The sequence below is a fragment of the Marmota flaviventris genome, chromosome 12 (genome assembly GCF_047511675.1).
Source record: "Marmota flaviventris isolate mMarFla1 chromosome 12, mMarFla1.hap1, whole genome shotgun sequence".
In the NCBI taxonomy this organism is placed as follows: Eukaryota; Metazoa; Chordata; class Mammalia; order Rodentia; family Sciuridae; genus Marmota; species Marmota flaviventris.
In genome coordinates, this window is record NC_092509.1 from 3,091,636 (window position 1) to 3,106,547 (window position 14,912).

The 14,912-nt window shown below is 32.5% G+C and overlaps 1 protein-coding gene across 1 annotated transcript in view; it reads left to right on the top strand.

Moving 5' to 3' along the window:
* Positions 1 to 14,912, top strand: part of LOC114079472 (zona pellucida-binding protein 1) — a 94,853-nt gene that overhangs the window by 56,418 nt on the left and 23,523 nt on the right. The window contains 1 exon segment of the mRNA XM_071619693.1: positions 784 to 961. Coding sequence (XP_071475794.1) covers positions 784 to 961 — 178 coding nt within the window.

Sequence of the window (14,912 nt, forward strand, 5' to 3'; positions counted from 1 at the left end):
GAAGTTTTCATGGAGGTATGTACTTTACAAAATATTTGAAGAACTCAGAAAAGTTGAAGTGTGCCACTAGTGGTTATAGATGAACCTGTTCTCTGTGCTTCTGACTGGACTGTGGGTGAAAGTTAGTGTGGCAGAATGGAGGAGAACTAACTATAGAGGGTTTGAATCATAACCATGCTTCATGTTTTTTTGTACAGATCTTATCACTCATAGAAAAGTATAATCTTGTTTTTGATTTATGAGTTAAGCTAGAATATATTACAAACATAAAGGTAATTATAGAACAGAATGATCTCCTAAGTATTTTATAAACTTATTTTTTAGATGCAGACCTAAAGATTGTAATAGGTGTTGTATTTTCTCTTGTTTTTAAACCTAATTTTCTTTTTGAAAAGAGTGAAGGGGGTGCCAGAGAATATGCTTCTTAATGATTCTTAAAATATATTCCTTTATGTTTAATTTCATAGAATACATTCAATTTCAAGCCACTATCTTTATTTTTCTCTGATGTTTTCTATGTGCTACTAAAAATTCAAAGAGAACAAAATGTTTGATTATATATTCAAATGGTCTCTTTGTGTTATTTAAGAAAGTACCTTTGGAAATATTGGAGGCATATAGGTGACATCTTTTTAGTTTTACATGTGTTATTATTGTATTCATATCCTATGAGTGCAAGATAAAATAAACACCCTAGGCTGTTTTATCCTGCCTCTGTCTTCTGTGTTCTAAAATTACATTTATTTTTGACTAATATTTTTTCATATTTTATTTTTATTTTAGGCTAAAAATATCATAGAGGGATTTTTCAATCAACAAGTAGAAGTTCTAGGCAGACGTTCAGATCCATTGCCTGAAATATACTACATTGAAGGTACTCTCCAAATGGTTTGGATCAATCGCTGCTTTCCAGGGTATGGAATGAATACCCTGAAGCATCCAAAATGTCCTGAATGCTGTGGTATGTAATGAACTATGATTTCATGTTGTATATTGATAAAAATTCACTTATTTCATTATGCCTAAGTGAATGTCTATCAGTTTTTTTAATTGTCAGCTGTATATTTTTTTTAAATTATTCAAGGTAGTATGTTTGAGGAGGCTGTGTGAATCTAAGATGTAAAGGAAAAAAGCGGCTTAATTTTGACCTTGGTATTACTATGACAGCAAAGGTTCAATGGCTTTAGGCAGTTATCTGGGAAGAAACAAAGATAATAGTTATAAGTTACTTTAGAGTTATTTACCCTAGATATAACCAAATAATATATCTTAGAAACTGTTATAACCAAATAATATATCTTAGAAACTGTTATCAGTGAGTTTAATTTTGTGTAGTCTAGAGTAGGTAGGGAATTTTGTGGGTTTTTTTTTTCCTTTTAGAAATAAGTATTTGAATTATTTTATTATAATTTTTTTTCTGACTTTTGATACTAGCACTAAAGGTTCTTAGTCACTCTCTGACATTCATCTGTCTTCATCTTTATTATAGAGGAATTCTACAAAAGTGGTTGCCTTTGTATTAAAAGAATTTGCATTTTTGTTATCAAGAATTGATTGGGTCAGTTAATTTCTAGTCTTAAAATCTTCCTATTATTAATATTGCTAAGTCAGTACCTTTTTTTTTCATCTTTTTAAATTTGTTCTCCTGTTTATCCAAGTTAGATTAAAAATCTTTTCATATAATGGAGCACCAAGTGTTCTTTTTACTTTTGTTTGGTTAGATTTTGCTTTATTACTTTTTTCTTCTATTGTTTTTGTTTAAATATATGGAATTTGACAAAATGTATTAAAATTGTTTTAGAAAATACAATACAAATTTAATAAATAAATTACTTCCAGATGGAAACTTTGTAACTATTTTGACAACAGTGGTATTGTGTATTAGTGTAGCACAGATAAGGATAAAGAAAAGGCTAGAAATAACAAGGAATGAAAGTGGAACATTGTAGTTTAGCTCTCTATTTATATGCATTTCTATTTGTTTTCAGTAAAGACTTTAATGCTAAATTAAAATTATTAAAATATTTATATCTCATGAGGAATTTTGATTTTTTAAAATTTTATTTTATTTCTACATTATTTTGTTGGCACATTACAGCTTTACATAATGGTGTGACTTGTTGTTATATATTGATACATACACACAGTATAATAATATAGTTTGGCCAGTATCACTCCTGAGCACTTCCTCACTTCCTCTTCTCCTCCCTTACCCCCTTTCCTCTATTATACTATCATGTATAACTAAAATTTAAAAATCTATACAATATTAAGAAATTATTAAAACATATGGAAAAAAGATAATCCCAGAGAATGGTGAAAAAAAAATCATAATGGATTTGACTTCCCCAAAATTAGTACCCATCACATATTAAGAATATTTTTAAAAACACAAAACCAAAATAAAGGACAAACGATTTGAATAAGTACTTTACAAAAGACTAATTCCAAATGACCAAAGGATATCTGAAAATAAGAATTTATGTTTAACTTTATTTTAAGCAGGTACAATGGAAGAGGGCAAATAAGGGTGAAAAATGGATCATGCTAAGAGTTCAAATGGGGAAAAAACTCTCTGGAGAGTAACTAGGTTGAGGTTAGTGCTTCATTAATTAGATTGTCAAGAAAAGCTTCTCTCAAAAATTAAAGGAGCAGGAGATTATGCTGTATTTCCATTTTGTGTCCTATATGTGTGTGGTGTGTGTTTGTGTGTGTGTGTGTGTATCTGTGTGTATGTGTTTATACATTTTCATTTAAACTTACCTCAATTAAAATACTATATTTATAGAGGTCTTATATTTTACTTAGCTTTATATTTAGGTACCCGATATTCTCAAACTTTCTATTTTTAAATCATTTTTAAATTAAGAAAAATTGCAAAAGTTGTAAAGAGAATTCCTATATACCCTTCATTACACGTATTTTGATTTTAACACCTTAATAACATTATTATTATTATTATTATTATTATTATTATTACTATTAGGGTATTAACATTAATATAGTACAACTGATTAGACTATAGAAATTATTCATATTTTGCCAGTATTCCTAATAATGTCCTTTGAGGACCAAGATTCAATATAAGATATGATATTTACATTGCTTGCATCTCTATAATCAATTGGAGTTTCTGCTTTTCATGACCTTGACACAAGGAGACTTATTTTGTAAGATGTATCCCAATTTGAATCTAGTTTTCTCATGATTAGGTTCAAATTTATGCATTTTGGGCAATAATACTTCATAAATGATGATATGTCCCTTTCCAAATGTCATTTCAAGAGATATGTGTTATTTAAACATCTTATTACTTATGATGTTCACTTTGATGAGTTAAGGTCATATCTTCCAATTTTTTTTTTCATTTTTATCCCTTTTTTAAAATTAATTTCTCATTGGGAAACTCTTTGAGATATAAAAACATATGCATATTCATCACACTTTGTCCACTAATTTTAGCATCCAGTGACATTTCCTTCTTATGATAATTGTTTATGTTTTATTTGCCCTAATGGTAATTATTCGTTCATTTTCCATCACTGTCACAAAATACCTGAGATAATCAACTGATAAAGAGGAAAGGTTTATTTTGGCTCACAGTTTTGGAGGTGTCACTCCATAGTTGGTTGGCTTTAGTGATGTGTAGTACATTGTGTCAAGAGCTCAGGGCAAAAGAGGCCTATTCACTTCATAGATATTACAAAGCCTGAGAGACAGGAAGGGGCCAGTATCCCAATGTATCCCAAAAGGGCATACTTCAAATGACCTAAATATATCCCACTAGCCCTACTTCTCAAAAGTTCCACCATCTACCAGCAGCACCACAGACTGGGGACCAGTCTTTGAGCACATGAACCTTTGAGAAGTACTGCTGATCCAAGTATAGCAACCATTTTTTATGTTCATCATTACATGTTTATTGAATGTAATTCTCTAAGGGACAGCTATCTTCTCTCTAGTTTATTTTTATTTATCAATATAAGCTTATGAATGTATTCTTTTGTTGTAATCCATTGCTATAATTATTTATTATATTATTCAAATTATCCAAGTTTTGCCACTGCACATTCCCTGAAGTGAGATTGTATATTTACTCAGTGTGCTTTTATTTCTTGATCACTTTCTTATTTTATGACACTGTATGATGTTCCAGGTCTGTATTCTAATTATCCTGCCCAAACCCTTTCCTCAGATGTATCTCAAGGAGTGCTGCTCCTTTTTTACTCTTGGGAAGGAAAACATTTAATATACATTTTTAGTATGTTTTCTAAATTAGAGCTTTGCAGTTATACATAGAGGTTGAGGTCATACCAATGAAATATACCATTTTAATTAAGTGTAAAATTCAGAGGTATAAAGTACATTCATAAAATTGTGCACCCATCATCACCATCGATTTAAGAATGTTCTCACATCCCAGAAACAAACTCTGATTGAGTTAAGTAGTAACTAGATTCACTGTTTTCTCACCTACTGCTAATAGTTATTCTACTTTCTGTCTCTTTCAATTTTTTACTCTAGGTAACTGATAAATGGAATCTTGTAGTCCTATGAATCTGGCTTGTTTCAGTTAAAATACTTTCAGGGTTCATCCATGTGGTAGAATGCATTTGAAATGAATTCCTTTTAAGATTGAACATGTATATGCCACAGTTTGTTTATCCATTCATCTGTTGATGATGGATATTTGAGTCATATCCATCTTTTGGCTCTTGTGAATAATGCTGCGGATGAAGTATAGTATACAGTTTTCTGTCCCAGTACCTACTTGTACACATCTTTGCCTTGATATCTAAAAGCAAAGTTACTGGATCCAATGGTAGTTTTAGGAGAAGCCAGATTCTTCACAGTGGCTGCACCATTTTATATTATCATGAGTAATGCACAACAGTTCCATTTTTTTCTATCTCCTTACCAACACTTTGTTATTGTTTGTTTTTAAAATTATCCTAATGAATGGGATGTGTTATCCATTGTGATATTTATTTATATTTCCATAATGATTGATAAATACTGAGCAATCTTATATGTTCTTATTTTACATTTCTATATATCTTTTGGAGAAATTTCTATTGAAATCTTTTTTTCTGGTTTTAAATTAAGTGTCTTTACTTTTATTTTGAGTTACATGAGTTTGACATAATGCCCTATCAAATATATCTTTTGCAAATATTTTCTCTCATACTTTGTTTTTTCAACTCTCTTGATTATACCTTAAACACTGAAATTCACTAAGTTGTAAATATTGTTGAATTCCAATGTATTTTTTCTTTTATTTCCTATTCTTTTGGTGTCAGACCCAAGAAGTTAATGTCAAATCTAATGTCATGAAACTTTGTTCTTATGCCAAAAGTTTTAAAGCTTGAGTCTTAAAACTCTAGGTATGTTATTCATTTTGAGTTAATTTGTATGTCTGATATAGGTAAGGGTACAACATAACTAATTTGCATATGTATATCCAATTTATTGCAGCACCGTTTGTTGAAAAGGTTACATTTTACCCATAGCCTCTTTGTTAAAAATCAGTTGAAATTATGTGAATGGTTTGATTTGAGCTCTCTATTCTGTTACAGTGGTTTATATGTCCCCATCTTTACACTGTTTCAATCAATGTAGCATTGTAGTAAATTTTGAAACCAAGATGTGGGAGTCCTCTAACTTGTTCTTTGTTAAGATTATTCTGGCTATTTAGAGTCTCATGAGATTCCAAATGAATTTTTTAATTGATTTTTTTAAATGCACGACAGCAAATGCATTACAATTCTTATTACACATATACAGCTCAATTTTTCATATCTTTGTATATAGAGTATGTTCATGCCAATTCCTGTCTTTTACCTGTACTTATTTTTGCATTATAATTCTTATTGCACATATATATCACAATTGTTCATATTTCTGTTTGTATATAAACTAAGTTCACACCCAGTTCGTGTATTCATACATGTTCTTTGGATAATGATGTCCATCACCTTTCACCATCCTTGCTAATTCCCTGCCCCCTCCCTTTCCCTTCCACCCCTCTTCCCTATCTAGAATTCATCTATTCCTCCATTCCTCTCCCTCCCTACCCCACTATGAGTCAGTCATCTTATATCAGAGAAGACATTCAGCATTTGTTTTTTGGTGATTGGCTAACTTCACTTAGCCTTATCTTCTCCAATGCCATCCATTTACCTGCAAATGCCATGATTTTATTCTCTTTTATTGTGGAGTAAAATTGTATATATGTCACATTTTTTATCCATTCTTCCACTGAAGGGCATCTAGGATGGTTCCACAGTTTAGCTATTGTGAATTGCACTGCTATAAACATTGATGTGGCAGTGTCCCTGTAGTATGCTGTTTTTAAGTTCTTTGGGTATAGTCCGAGGAGAGGATTAGCTGGGTCAAATGATGGTTCCATTCCCAGTTTTCCAAGGAATCTTCATACTGCTTTCCATATTGGCTGCACCAACTTGCAGTCCCACCAGCAATGCATGAGTGTACCTTTTCCCCCACATCCTTGCCAACACTTACTGTTGTTTTGTCTTCATAATAGCTGCCATTCTGACCGGAGTGAGATGATATCTTAGAGTAGTTTTGATTTGCATTTCTCTAATTGCTAGAGATGATGAACATTTTTTCATATATTTGTTGATTGATTGTATATCCTCTTCTGAGAAGTGTCTGTTCAGGTCCTTGGCCCATTTATTGATTGAGTTATTTGTTTTTTTTGGTGTTTAGATTTTTGAGTTTTTATATACCCTAGAGATTAGTGCTCTATTTGATGTGTGAGGGGTAAAAATTTGCTCCCAAAATGTAGGCTCTCTATTCATTTCATAGATTTTTTTTTTTGGCTGAGAAGAAAATTTTTAGTTTGAGTCCATCCCATTTATTAATTTTTGGTTTTAATTCTTGTGCTGTAGGAGTGTTATTAAGGAACTTGGGACCTAATCCCACGTGATGACGATTAGGGCTTACTTTTTCTTCTATGCATAGTCTCTGGTTTAATTCCTAGGTCCTTGGTTCATATTGAGTTAAATTTTGTGCATAGTGAGAGATAGGATTTAATTTCATTTTGTTGCATATAAATTTCCAGTTTTGCCAGCACCATTTCTTGAAGATGCTATCTTTTCTCCAGTGCATGTTTTTGGCACCTTTGTCTATATATAAGATAATTGTAATTTTGTGGGTTAGTCTATGTGTCCTCTATTCTGTACTATTGGTCTACCAGTCTGTTTTGGTGCCAATACCATGCTGTTTTTGTTACTATTGCTAAGTAGTATAGTTTAAGGTCTGGTATAGCGATGCCACCTACTTCACTCTTCCTGCTAAGGATTGCTTTAGCTATTTTGGGTCTCTTATTTTTCCAGATGAATTTCTTGATTGCTTTTACTATTTCTATGGGGAATGCCATTGGGAATTTGATCAGAATTGCATTAAGTCTGTATAGTGCTTTTGGCAGTGTGGTTATTTTGATAATATTTATTCTGCCTATCCAAGAGCAAGGTAGATCTTTCCATCTTCTAAGGTCGTCTTTGATTTCTCTCTTTAGGGTTCTGTAGTTTTCATTGTATAGATCTTTTACCTCTTTAATTAAGTTGATTCCCAAGTGTCTTTTTTTGAAGTTATTGTGAATGGGGTAGTTTCCCTCATTTCCTTTTCAGAGGATTTGTCATTGATATACAGAAATGCCTTTGATTTATGGGTGTTGGTTTTATATCTTGCTGAATTCATTTACTAGTTCTGGAAGTTTTATGGTAGAGTTTTTTTGGGTCTTCTAGGTATAGAATCATATAGTCAGCAAATAGTGCTAACTTAAGTTCTTCTTTTCCTATACATAGCCCTTTGATTTCTTCTGGCTGTCTAATTGCTGTGGCCAGTGTTACAAGAACTATGTTGAATAGAAGTGATGAAAGAGGGTATCCCTGTCTTGTTCCAGTTTTTAGAGAGAATGCCTTCAATTTTTCTCCATTTAGAATGATGTTGGCCTGAGGCTTATTGTAGATAGCCTTTACGATTTTGAGATATGTTCCTGTTATCCCTAGTTTTTCTAGTGTTTTGAACATAAAGGGGTGCTGTATTTTGTCAAATGCTTTTTCTGCATCTCTTGAGATGATCTTATGATTCTTTAAGTCTATTGATGTGATAAATTACACTTTTTGATTTCCATATGTTGAACCAACCTTGCATCCCTGGGATAAATCCCACTTGATCATGGTGCAAAATCTTTTTGATATGTTTTTGTATTCACTTTGCCAGAATTTTATTGAGAATTTTTGCATCTATGTTCATGGAGATATTGATCTGAAGTTTTCTTTCTTTGATGTGTCTGCCTGGTTTTGGAATCAGGGTGATATTGGCCTCATAGAATGAGTTTGGAAATACTCCCTCTTTCTCTATTTCCTGAAATAAATTGTAGAGTATTGGTATTAGTTCTTCTTTAAAGGTCTTGTAAAACTTGGCTATATATCCGTCTGGTCCTGGGCTTTTCTTGGTTGGTAAGCTTCTGATGGCATCTTCTATTTCCTCACTTGATATTGGTCTGTTTAAATTGTGTATATCTTCATGACTCAATCTGGGCAAATCCTATGACTAAAGAAATTTGTCGATGCCTTCAATGTCTTCTCTTTTATTGGAGTATAAGATTTCAAAATAATTTCTAATTTTCCTCTGTATTTCTGTAGTGTTTGTTGTGATATTACCTTTTTCATCATATTTGCTGATAATTTGGGTCCTCTTTCTCCTTCTCTTTATTAGCCTGGCTAAGGGTAGGTCTACTTTGTTTATTTTTTCAAAGAACCAACTTTTGTTTTGTCAGTTTTTTTTCAATTATTTCTTTTGTTTCGATTTCATTGATTTCATTTCTGATTTTAATTATTTCTTGCCTTTTACTACTTTTGCTGCTGATTTGTTCTTCTTTTTCTAGGGCTTTGAGATGTAGTGTGAGGTCATTTGTTTGTTGACCTTTTTTTTTCTTTTAAGGAATGAACTCTGTGCAATGAATTTTCCTCTTAGTACTGCTTTCATAGTGTCCCAGAGATTTCGATATGTGTGTCTATGTTCTCATTTACCTCTAAGAATTTTTTACTCTCCTCCTTGATGTCTTCTGCAACCCATTGTTCATTGAGTAGCATATTGTTTACTCTCCAGGTGATGGAGGAATTTTTATTTTTTATTTTGTCGATGATTTCCAATTTCATTCCATTATGATCTGATAAAATACATAGTAGTATCTATACTTTTTTGTATTTGCTAAGAGTTGTTTTATGGCATAATATATGGTCTATTGTGAGAAGGATCCATGTGCTGCTGAGAAGAAAGTGTATCTGCTTGATGCAGGTTGAAATATTCTGTATATCTCAGTTAAGTCTAAGTTTATTGATTATATTATTGAGGTGTATAGGTTCTTTATTCAACTTTTGTTTGGAAGATCTATCCAATGGTGAGAGAAGTGTGTTACAGTCACCCAAGTGTATTGTGTTGTGGTCAATTTGACTCTTGAACTTGAGAAGAGTATGTTTGATAAACATAGCTGCACCATTGTTTGGGTCATATATATTTAGGATTATATGTCTTGTTGGTGTATGGTTCCCTTGAGCTGTATGTAATGTCCATTTTTATCCCTTTTGATTAATTTTGGCTTGAAGTCTACTTTATTTGATATGAGGATGGAAACCCCTGCTTGTTTCCACAGTCCATGTGAGTGGTATGATTTTTCCCAACTTTTCACCTTAATTCTGTGTATATCTTTTCCTATGAGATGAGTCTCCTGGAGGCAGCATATTGTTGGGTCTTTTTTTAATCCAATCTGATAGACTATCTTTTGATTGGTGAGTTTAAGCCATTAACATTTAGGGTTATTATTGAGACATGGTTTGTAATTCCAGCCATATTTGTTTATTTTTTTATTTAACTTGACTTGGTTTTCCTCTTTGATTAGTTTTTCCTTTCGTGTAGTACCTCCCTCTGCTGATTTTCATTGTTGTTTTTTTTTTTTTTTATTTCCTCTTCATAGGATATTTTGCAAAGGATGTTTTATAGTGCCAGTTTTCTAAGTATAAATTCTTTTAACTTTTGTATATCATGGAAAGTTTTTATTTCATCTTCAAATCTAAAGCTTAATTTTGCTGTGTATAAGCTTCTTGGTTGGCACCCATTCTCTTTCAGAACTTGATATATGTTGTTCCAGGATCTTCTAGCTTTCAGAAAACTCTGCCGTTGTCCGATTGGTTTTCCCCTACATGTAATCTGATTCCTTTCTCTTGTGGCTTTTAAAATTCTCTCCTTATTCTGTATGTTGGGTATTTTCATTATAATGTTTCTTGGTGTGGATCTGTTGTGATTTTGTACATTCGGCATCCTGTATGCTTCTTGAATTTGGATTTCCAATTCATTCTTGATGTTTGGAAAGTTTTCTGATATTATTTCTTTGAATAGATTGTTCATTCCTTTGGTATGGACCTCTATGCCTTCCTCTATTCCAATAACTCTTAAATTTGGTCTTTTTTGCTCATAGTTTCTTACCATTTTCGCTGTGTGATCTATGTTCTTTTCAAGATGATATATTTTATCTTTATTGTCTGATGCCGTATCTTCCAAGTGATGTTTTCATTTGAGCGTTTAATTTGCTTTTTTATTTCTTTCCATTTCAAGGATTTCTGTTTTGTTTTGTTTTGTTAGAACCTCTATCTCCCTGTTGAGGTGATCTTTTGCTTCTTGGATTTGTTTATGTAGCTCATTGTCAAAGTGATCTTTCACTGCTTGTATTTGTTCTCTTATGTCTTCTTTGAGTTCACAGAACATTTTAACCATGTAAATTCTGAAATCTTTCCCTGTAATTTTTTCTCCTGTAGCTGCCAGTGATTCTAATGATGTGTTATATTGATTTGTTTGTGGTACTTTCTTCCTTCTCTTTCCATGTTGCTCGTGTGTCTTCCTTCCAGCTCTGTGGGTCTGGTATGTTATTGTTTTTACCCTATAGATTTGTAGTACTCTTGTAGGGTTCCAAAATCCCTCCTTTGTGGGGAAGGACAATGTTAATAGATCCCAACATCAACAATACATCACCTATGAACAATTTGTTGTTATGAAGTCATTTACAGTTTAGTCTCAATGTCTGGGAATGTTGGATTCATTATTGTTTATTTAAAATATAAACAGTAGTTTCATAAAAAGGTTTACAGTTTTTGGCAGTGGACAGTGAACTGGGGGTCAGGCATAGGACAATATGTGGAGAGGGGAAGATGTGAGGGTATATAGTTAATATATCTTAGGAAATGTGAAAGAGAAATCTAATGAAGAGAGTTAGTAGCAAGGGAATAGACACGAAGTAATTTAGGGTAGACAAGTACATGGGCAGACAGTAGAGTACATAAAAAACACACGCATATGTATTTAGAAAAATACAGGATGTGAAAATAGTAAAATATGGGGGGGTGAATGAAGAAGAAAGAAAAAAGGGAAAAAAAGAAAGAAAAAGAGAAAAAGGGGGGGCTTATGCAACCCCTCTATAGTATATTATTCAGGTGACTCAGTCCTCAAAGTCCTATTTCATGCCAAGTTCTTGGTTTTACATATGTTGGGGATGTGAGGGCCAGAGGATAGAAGGGTAGAAGAGAAAGAAGAAGAAGAAAACAAAAACCCGAAAGAAGAAACCAGGGTTGTTGCTAGTTTTAGAGATCCGTTTCTTTCCTGCTTCTCTTCTCATCCAGTAGGTGGGGTTGTCTGTTTTAAGCTGCTGTCTCTGCCCTCAGGATAGTATAGGTAACCAGGGTGAGAATACTGGACCTGCTCAGATGGAGATCTAATCTGAGAGTCACGCCCCCAAATATGGCAAGAAAGATTTTCCAAGATGGAGTCGGTCTGCTTCCAGCGCCAGGGTGTCTGATGAGGTTGGAGGAGCTGGGCAATGGCCTTGTTCTTTGGATAGATAGCAGCCAACTGTCCTGTGTGGGAACAGATCACAGTGTGGAGTTCTGCAGAGGTGCTGATAGGTGTTTCTGCTAAGCCACTTGAGAGCCATGTGTGAGCTAGAACTTTGCTGGCTTTGGGTCCAGAGTCCAGAGTCCTACCTGAATGCAGAGGCTCTGATTTCTGCATGGGGGTGGGGGTCACAGTGTTATTGATTTCTGTGAAAATCCACTAGATAGGGGTCCTTTCACACTCTCTGAGATGTTGTATTCTTACTAGGAGAGACCTGGGTCACATATCAAAATAGGATGCTTCTTCTTTTGGCCCCACATCTTGCAGTCCTTTATATGAATTTTTGAAAGGACTTTGCTGTTTCTGCAAAATCCTGATGGCATTCTTATAGGGACTGAATTAAATCTATAGATCAATTTGGATAACATTTCTTTTTTGAAAATATTATTTTAATCCATAAACACAGGATTCCTTTTTAGTTATCTGTATTTTCTGCAGTATGTTGTAGCATTCAATGTATAGGTCTTTTGCTTCTTTGGTAAAAATTTATTCTTAAGCATTTCATTGTTTTTAATGCTATTGTAAATAGAATGTTTTTGTTTATTTTTTATTGATTCTTTTTAGTTATACATAACATAAGTATTCATTTTGACACAATTATAAAAGCATGGAATATAGTATTCTCTAATTCAATTTCCAGTACTTTCCCTTTCCCTCTACTCCTCTTTTCCCCCATTCCCTTCCCTCTACTCTTTTGACCTTCCTGCTATTTACTTACAGATTTTTTTTAAAAGTTTGTGTCTTGTGGATATACATAATGGTGAGATTCACTGTGGTATATTCATATATGTACATAGGAAAGTTAGGTCAGATTCATTCCATTGTTCTTTCCTTTTCCCTCTCCCTCAATCCCCCCAGTACAGTTATCTTAAGTTTATTTCTATGGAATCTCACCCTTTTATTTTTCCCCTTATTTTGGATGAGCTCCTGCATATCACAGGAAATATTGAAATTTCATCTCACTCCAAGCGAAATGGCAGTTGTCAAGAATATATATAATAATAAGTATTGGCAAGGATGTGGGGAAGAAGGTACACTCTCATATGTTTGGCGGGACTATATATTAGTGCAACCACTCTAGAAAGCAGTATGGAGATTCCTCACAAAATTAGGAATAGATCTAGCATATGACCCAGCTATCCCTCTCTTATATATCCAAAAGTTCTAAAATCAGGATATACTATAGGGATGCATCCATATTAATCATTGTAATGCTCAATTCATATTAACCAAACTATGAAACTAACATAGGTGTCTTCAACAATGAATAAAGAAAATGTGGTATATATACACAATGGAGTACTACTCAGCCATAAAGAACTATGAAAGTATGACATTTGCCAGTAAATTGATGGAAGTGAAAACTATCATGTTAAGTGTGATTGTTTTCTTAATTTCTCATTGGATGTGTATTTTTAATGTATAGAAATGTCACTATTTATATTTGTTGATTTTGTATTCTACAGCTTTGCTAACCTTATATCCTAAAGGATTTTTGAAATTGTTTTAGAATCTTGAAGATTTTCTACATATACAATCATGTCATTTATTAACAGATAATTGTACTTATGTCCCTTCAGTTCGATGCCATTTATTTTTTTCTCATCAGATTGCTCTAACTAGAACTTCCAGTACTAACTAGCAAAATAGAGCATCCTTGTCATCTCATTCTTGAACATAGGGGAAAAACTTTGATTCTTTAATTATTGAGTACAGTATTACAGTTTTTCATATAATATCTGCACCATGATGATGAAATTTTTAAAATGTAGTTTATTGTATATTTTAATCATAAATAGGTGCTACTACTGGAAAAAAAAATGTGCATGTGTTTGTATGTGTTGGCATGGATTTATATAACCATGAGGTTTTCCTGTTCATTTGTTAATGACATATATTATGTTGATTGACTTCTTTCTTTTTGTGTGTTGAACAGTCCCAACATTCTAGAAGCAAAATTTTCTTAGTCATGGTGCCCAATTCGTATATAATATGTTGATGAATTTGGTTTACTAATATTTGGTTGATGAATTTTGCATTAGTGTTCATAAAGAATATGTAATATGTATAATTTTCTTGTAATATTTTTATCTTGTTTTTATATCATTGTGTTTCTGGCCTCTATTATATAAGTTAAGAAATTATTTTTATGAGTTTGAAAAGAATTTTTGTTACTTATTCCTTAAGGTTTGATGGAATTCCCTAGGGAAATCTTCTGGCTAATTACTGATTCAAACATCTTACTTGTTATGGGTTTATTCAGATTTCCTCTTTTTTATGAATCATTGTTGGTATATTGGGTGCTTCTAGAAATGTGTTCATTTCATTTAGGTTATACAATTCTTTGACATATGTTTGTTTTTAGTATTACTTATCTTTTATGTGTAAACTTAGTAATAATGCTATCACTTCTGCTTTGAATTTGAATCCCCTTTTTTCTTTAGGCTCATTAAAGTCTGATCAATTTTGTTGGTCTTGTCATAGATCTTTTTGTTGACATCTTTCCAATATGGTTTTGTTGATTTTCTCTACCATTCTATTTCCTCTTTTAGTTAATCTGCATATTAACTTTTTTTTATTTTCTTGATTCTGCTGGCTTTGTGTTTAGTTTGCTCTATTTTTCATAGATCTTTAAGCTCTAAGTTCAGTTTATTGATTAAAGATCTTCTTTTTAATGTGTCTATTTTCACCTATAAATATTCTTCTTAGCACCACCAGGTTTTAAGTTTTTATAAATGTCACTAATCAGGTTGATGAAGGAAATTCTCTTCTCTTCCTTATTTTATTTTTAATCATAAATTAGTTTGGATTTATCAAATGTCTTTTACACACCAATTGAGATGATCATGTTTTTAAATCTTTTATCATGTTTTTATGATGTATCAACTGATATAAAAATGTTAAAACAATCTTACATAAATTGGCTGACTGTAGCCTGCAAA